The following is a 7,500-nucleotide window of genomic DNA, read 5'->3' as shown; positions in this document are numbered from 1 at the left end:
ATTCTAATCTTCTTATTATAGGCACAGGCCGGCTAGGGCTGGCACAGTAGTGAGAGCACTTGCCTTCCACCAATGTGTCCCAGGATCGATTCCTGGATTCAACGCCATATCTGGGTTGAGTTTGTTGGTTCTCTACTCTAGTGCAAGAGGTTTTTTTTCCCGGGGACTATGGTTTTCCCCCCTCCTCATAAACCGACATTTGATTTATTCTCGACTGATTTTAGTTGATTTTCAGTCTCCCCAATTAGTAGAGCACTCATGCTAAGCTAAAGAACCTTGAGACTAGAATAAAGTGATCATTCCTATTATCATTTCTGGCCTTAGTAATGAGTGGAATAATAATAATAATTTTAAAGATAACAACAAGACTACATGTAGTTTAAGTTATTAAAGAGAGGTCATCACATGCAAACAAGCAGCTCTGCTTTAACTTTCAACCAATGGTTTCACTTTTTACCAGGCTGTTGATCATGCTTCCATCAACAGTTGGTGAACCTAGGGGTGCAGGGGTGGCACAGTGGTAAGAGCACTCACCCTCCACCAATGTGGCCCAGGTTCGATTCCCAGACTTGGCGTCATATGTGGGTTGAGTTTGTTGGTTCTCTACTCTGCACCGAGAGGTTTTTCTCTGGGTGGGCTGGTTTCCCCTATCCTCTAAAACTGTCATTTAATTTGAATTGATTTGGATTAATTTGTTGATTACAGTTAACAGTGTCCCTAAGCGCTAGAGGACCCTCCAGCGCTAGAAGACTAGACACTCAAATAAAGTTGCATTGCTTTGCTTTCCTTCAAAATTAAAACTGACAGCTTGTGCATGTTGCAATCAGCCAATAGACATTCTGTATGTGACCCATCAACCCATTTCATGACCGTGATTGAAGACATTGAAAAAAAACCATTGATTGGAATTTGATTGGAATTAAGGTCCCCAAGTTTCTTAAAGGCACAATGATCATTGCACTCACACAAACTCTGTTACCTGGAAAGTTGTTACTGTCCATAATGGAGAGCTCTTTCAATAGAAGTTCAATGCTGATATCATCCCATCCTTCTGAAGGCCATTTTTTCTTTAAAAACGTCAAGCAAAATCTGTCAAGCATCATCGGGTGAACTCATCTCCAACCCCATCTCCCATCATGCCATGGAAGCAGTCTACATAATTATAGGAGCTGGCTGCCGACACGGACAGTGAAAGCTCCTGGATGTCTCAGGCACCCGTTACCTACACTTAGCAATGGAGTTGTCAATTGGAAGAAGCAGTAGCACCTCTACTGAGCTCGCACCTCCCAGATCAGATTGCACTTCCTGAGGGAAGGGGACAATCAGATGACCTCGTGAGAAACACGTTCAGTTGCGTCCAGGAATCAAACCTGGTGTGAAGTGAGTGTTTTCTCACTAAGGTGCCCTCCCTAGCCATATCAGTTGACCAATTTGCAAAAAAAAAAAAAAAAGAACAAGAACAACTACAAATTCATCAGATTCATGAATGGTCTTGCACTAATCGTAACCTAGTGAAATACCCGATGCTCCGGCCCTACCCTTGGATGTCCGCCTTCTCAGAGCGTTCCATAAATTAAAATGCTTAATGGCAAAAATAAGTGGTTTAATATCAAACAAGTTTCCTATTTGCTTGAATCTAAAATAAGGAAGGAGCGCTAAGTAGATGCGTAGATGATAAAAATCCCGGGGAATTCGGCGGACGGCTTACCCCGGGTTGATCTGTCGTATTTACCCACGTTTATTTCATTTAAGTTACTTGGTCCTATTTGTACTACTTACATGCTCCAGGAATATTCTAATTTGATTTTCTCGACTTTTCCGAGCATTTTGAGCTTGTTGTACATACGAAACTGGAATGATTTTGCCACAAACCTCGTAACTCCCTGAAAACATCCCGTTTTTTGCAAGTGTCGGGCTCTTTTCTGAGTTATAAGAATATTGAATTCAATCAGTGAGGACAACAAACGTCTGTAATATTTTTAGCTCTTCCATATTTTAATAGATCTTCGAATAATTACACATTTCAAGTAAATTTCATAATGTAGTGCATTCAAACTTTCTAAAGGTATTTTTAGACCCAAAGAGTATCAAATAATTTTTTCTTATGAACTGCCCAATCGACTGATCGATGTTTACTTTCTTGCTACGTCACACATTGAGAAGAAATGGAAATGAGTTGAAGACCTTTCGTAGAGCAAAATATCAAACACAATTTTGCTAAAAATGGCTTGTTTACAAGCAGGAACCGTTCTTTCCGTGACTGTAGAACAAGTTTTAGAAAATTGCCTTCTTGTTTTCGTTAAACATAAGTCAAGAATTTTTCGAGGAGTGCTTTTCGACGAAAAGAACGCCGTTGTTTTCAGGTGGGTTTCATCAGGTTTTCATGGTCAATGTTGGATACTTAAATTGTAAAAAAATATTTTGGCTCCTTTTTAATGCATCGAGCAGCTTGGTTTGAAACAAATGAAACAAACATACTTGAAATTTATTTTTTTACGTTCTGTGTGTTTTGTCTTTGAAATTTACAGAACTTCAACTGCAGAACCATTCAATAGTCAAGAATCAAAGAAAGTCAAACTTAATGGAGGAAGTACTCTTGCAGATAGCGCCTCAAGATGGTCCACGAGACAAGCCAGTCTGTATTACAAACGACAGAACCATAAATCATTTCCTTGTAGACGGATCCCGAGCTTATTTAGTGAAGTTCAAGTGTTAACCGATGCAGATTTAATCATGGAAAATGATGGAAGTCTTGAAAATATGGAGGGTACATCCATCACTCTAACCAAAGGACCATCTGCCTTAAGTGAAAACAAAACGAAGACAGGACAGGTCTTCAAGGGAAAAGATACTTCTGGGCGGAAGGCTGATCTTTTAAGTCAAGGGAATGTCACAAGCCTTAAAGCAGAAACAAACCTGAAACGAAAAAAATTACACTCAGAACTTTGTGACAGACCTTCCAAGAAACAACCAAACAAGGTTAATATTGTAAACAAGGGTGTCCAGAAAACCACCGATAAGAAGAAAACAAAAACCCTTGGCAAACGTTCCAGGAAAGCCGCAATAGGCAACCGTGTAACGGGCTCTCAACAATCAAGTACTTGTGCAACAAAGAGTGCTTCCTCAACTGATTACAAACTTATAACGACAAGTCCAGGTTCAGTCCCAGTGGCGCCTGTGGGATTAACACCAAGAACTAGTTGCCAAAAATCAGACACTGTCCTAATACTAAAAAAGGTTGATCCACCTGATCCAGTGGGGATGAACAACGAATGCCCTAGCGAAGACTTGGCACCGATGATGGATAATTTGTCTGGGGAAAACACGATTGAGAATGCCTTTAACTATGTTCAAGATGAGGAGAATGGAAAAAGGCAGATAGATCAGGAGTGTAGAAAAAAAGAAAGAGACAATGAAAACAACTTAGAAGATGTCTCTGAAAGGACAGAGGGCATTCCAGAGTGTCTGGGCAACAGCGCTAAAAGTGACATGGTGACAGACAAACTAGAACAAGTTTTGGAGAATACAGTGCCTGTGAGTGAATCGCATGACCATTTCAGTGAGGCAGTACATAATGAAACAGCCATGATTGAAACATTCTTGAGAGATGCAACAGACAGCTTAGAAATACAGGAAGAATCAAACAGTAGCGATGTTGTCATTAAGCGATCCGCAAGAATAAGGGAGAGAAGAGCAAGATTTAACCTTAATCAACTTTTGCCTTATATCGAAGAAAGTCAGGATCACAAGAGTATTTCTGAAGAATACACTTTGGCTAACATGCTTCAGCCAGATACCCATCATGTGGAACAAGTTTTTAAAACTGTTAGCAATGAATTTTTGAACTCAGCAGAAGACCATAATGTTGTAGATTTGACCTCAATGGAAAACCAACCTTTGAAGCGCAATATACACAGTAGACGTAAAAACACAAAGTATACACAGCGAATGACTTGGCAACTTCAACCACAAGTGGCTCCTGGCAATCAATGTGATCCAGTGGGCGTGGGTGATATTGTGTGGGGCAAAGTTCACGGCCATCCTTGGTGGCCTGGTAAAGTATTGGCAATCAGCGGAATAAGGTGTGAGGATAGCACAAATCCCTGGGACAGAGATGCTCATGTATCATGGTTTGGGTCCAACACAAGTTCCATTATACGTTTACATTTCCTTCAGTTGTTTGCACCCAACTTTTCCAAGAGGCACAAGAGGCGTAAAAAGGGATGCTACAGGCTTGCTGTCAAACAGGCAAAGGAGGCCGTTCAAGCATTGATCAACATAGTTACACCTTGATTGATCCAAGCATGCGCATGTGAGTTAGCGAAGTGCGTCCTTTCCTTGTTTTCTTTTTCTTTTACTGTGATTTTCATAATTCTGCAGAATCACCACGGCCAAACTGTGTTTTGACTTCCATCAATCAAACTTGATCCAAAACCACAGATGCCGAAAATAATTGATGCATGACATAACCTACCAATCAGCATCTTTGGTTCCCATGGTACATTTGTACATTTGAACCTGGACACTAATGGAAAGCAATGGAGTCTGTATGTATCTTTTTAGTGAAGAACCTCTAAAAGGATATCATGATCATTATGGTATTCAAGCTGTGAACCAAACAATTCACTTTCTGGAGGCAGAGACGATCTTCCTGGCTATGTTCAGAATTTGATTGATGTAAGCCAAAACACAGTTTGGTGCTTAGCGCTTGAAGGTGAGCTTCTGCAGAATTATGAAATTCGCAGTAAAGCCTTTTTCACCCTAAGGGGGCATTTTACAGAATTCACCCTCAATTTCACTTATCAGTGGGGAACCCCCTAGGGGGCAAAAGGGATACTCTGCCCCTAAACTCAATTTTTTTATTGGCAGAGATAACTCTATTTACCCTAACCACTTGGCTGCATTTTAACTATTCTGCCGTTTTCAGTTTCAAAATTCCAATTTTAGTATGTCATACAAATTAACAAAAATAGAAGCAGTTTGTCTAGTGCCCGAGCTTTTTTCAGGCATCAGCCTTTTCCTGAGATGACATCACAAACTGCTTTGCATGGTAAGAATGATTTCAAAACTGGAATGCAAAGCAGCTTGTGATGTTATCACCATGACAGGGATAGACCCATGATTCTCACTAGCTCAGATACATGTATGGGACAGTACAAGGACTGCAAATTTTGTCAACTTTACACAACTCATGCAGCCTTTTAGAGAAGAAATCGCAACTGGTTAGTGTAAACTACATGTCTTATGATGCTGAAATTTGACTGTTCTTGAATAAAAAAAATTGAGATTCTAAGGGTCACATAAATTGCACTTCCCCAGCTCAACACCTGAATAAATGAGAAGAGAATGAAGAATCGAGATATTCCAAACTTTATCCCATAAATTTGGCAAGAGCACTTAAAGTCAATTTTAAGAATTCTTCTGCCTTTACCTGGGTAGGCAAGAATTCAAGGAAATCTCTTAAGCATTTCTGCATGAGTGATATTACGGTTTTTGTCATTTTCTGGCGAGGAGACGTAATTCAATAGCAAAACTGTGTGTTTCAGGACTTCACATCTGCTTGATCCTTACAGTGTACTTGGCGGCAATGGATGAATTTGGTTGGTAGAATGAAAGACCAGTCAGAATGGGGTGACAATGTTTCCACAGCAACTTAGCTATGCATGTCCTTTTGTCCTCATGTATGTCTTATTTGAGATATTTCAATGTGGAATAAGAAGCCCATGGCAGCATTAATATTCTTTAGCAGGCAAAATAAATTCATGAGTAATTTTGCCTGAAGACTAATATATGACATTAATGTAGTTACTGTAGTCACGAGTGACCTTGAATGTGCAAAAAAGAATGTTAATGTTACAGTCAAACCAGGTCAAGGAATCCTCAAAGTCTTACCTATAATGATTAGTTGATCATTTTAAAAGATAGTCTCAGAGGACAAGGTGGTTTTCAGTTGGCACATGAAAATTTTGGAAATATGGTACATTTTTGTTTAAGTGTTTTGTGTTCAGTACCAGTCTATTATTATTATTACAACTCCTTAAATTTTTAACAGCAGCTTGTAACTTGAAACCGCTCTTTTTATGATGGTCATGTTTTGAAATGACTATCATTTTCAGTATTCAAATAAATTCAGCTTATCGATAAAATCATTGGGGGTAGGCTTGACCTTGTTTGACTTTTAACTAGCATCCATTTTCATTCAGTGAAGCTCACTCAGGTCTTAAAAACAATTTCAAGGAATAATTTTCAAAGTTTTGGGTCTGAACATCTTTCTTTTAAGAGGGAAAACTGATACCAGCAATACATGCTAAGTCTTGAGAAACCTACCAGGGTTGCTTTAAACATCTGGTTAACTGTCACCTTTTATTCCCAGCCCATAGCGAGGAATTATCTTGAGAATATTTTATCAAATTGAATGTGACAGTCTTTCAAAATGTCTCAAACAAAAACAACCCCCCCCCCCCTAAGGATGTAAGAAGAAGGGAAAGGACATTGATGATCACTGCCGTATCTTTTTACCCAGGCTCTTTGTGTTGAATTCATGCCTGGATAAATGATATTAAAAACTTGACATGACGATTTTCAGTGTTACCGGTACTGTTTATGGTCATATCTTTTTCAAATCTCTGTCCAGATATCCTGGAAAGATTTTCAATTTCTGGCGATTCAGTTATAGCACAGGTCCTTAGACAACCCAAAAAGCAACACTATGACATTTATTGGTAATTTTCAACCAGACAAACCAGAGACTATAATTATTTCATTATTGCTGGTTTTCTTGTATAATTTTAAATCACTTCGTTCACTCGATATGTGAATTGAGATCTTAAAACCACATTAAATGTGGAAAGAAGAAAAAATATCAACTTCGTGCAAATTGTATGCAGCAGACAAAAGAGTCACTTTAGATTGTTAGTGAAAAGCCAAAAGAAAAAGCATGAGAATATCATGTTGATTATAAATGTAATGTATGAAAGCCATGTTGTATTATTTAACAAGAAACTCTCAAGATTATCTGAAAGAACTTTGAGTTGTAAAACAAGCAAGGATAAAGAAAAAATAATGTGGCAACAATATTGTTAATATTCTCAAGGAGCCTTGCTTCATGCTTGGCCTCATCATTCTTCAGCTTGTAAGTTATTTTTGAATAACGTTAACATGTAAAATAATTAGATTGTAAGATACTGTAGAGCTGCAAGATACGGCATCAAACCTGTGATGTTGAGAATAGTGAAGGAAAAATAAATCTAAAAGTGATGAGTAGACTGTTAAGAATTTTTTTTTGGTGAGGAGTTAATTGTTGAACATACTAAGTTAAATAAGCAAAAGTTGTGTGTAGTCGAGTGTCCTAATTTACTGATTTCTTTGTTTTTGCGTCACTGTGCAAATTGATTGGCTAAAAGTCATACTCAGCCAATCACAGAGAGGTTTAGCAAAGCCCAACTTTCATCTACTACTTGCTTATATTTAACAATTATTTGCCAAAGCGAGGTGAATATT

At 38.5% G+C, this 7,500-nt stretch overlaps 2 protein-coding genes across 3 annotated transcripts in view; one reads left to right on the top strand and one right to left on the bottom strand.

Annotated features, from left to right (window-relative positions):
* LOC138006724 (O-phosphoseryl-tRNA(Sec) selenium transferase-like) overlaps positions 1-1,918 on the bottom strand; it is a 24,312-nt gene extending 22,394 nt beyond the window's left edge. Inside the window, exons 1-2 of one of the 2 annotated variants that reach the window (XM_068853222.1) lie at positions 1,780-1,918; positions 980-1,067 (exon numbers count right to left, since the gene is read on the bottom strand). In XM_068853222.1, coding sequence (XP_068709323.1) covers positions 980-1,067; positions 1,780-1,893 — 202 coding nt within the window. In that variant the 5' untranslated portion in view covers positions 1,894-1,918. The remainder of the gene's footprint in view (positions 1-979; positions 1,068-1,779) is intronic. The other variant, XM_068853223.1, reaches the window with a different exon arrangement.
* Positions 1,919-2,173: 255 nt separating this feature from the next.
* LOC138006722 (uncharacterized) lies at positions 2,174-7,263 on the top strand. The gene is made up of 3 exons (XM_068853220.1): positions 2,174-2,363; positions 2,529-4,312; positions 5,547-7,263. Exons 1-2 carry the CDS (start codon positions 2,224-2,226, stop codon positions 4,291-4,293), a joined length of 1,905 nt encoding a protein of 634 aa, XP_068709321.1. The 5' UTR covers positions 2,174-2,223; the 3' UTR covers positions 4,294-4,312; positions 5,547-7,263.
* The last annotated feature ends 237 nt before the right edge of the window (positions 7,264-7,500 follow it).

The sequence above is a fragment of the Montipora foliosa genome, chromosome 6 (genome assembly GCF_036669935.1).
Source record: "Montipora foliosa isolate CH-2021 chromosome 6, ASM3666993v2, whole genome shotgun sequence".
Lineage (NCBI taxonomy): Eukaryota > Metazoa > Cnidaria > Anthozoa > Scleractinia > Acroporidae > Montipora > Montipora foliosa.
This window is presented reverse-complemented; position numbering and strand designations above follow the sequence as displayed.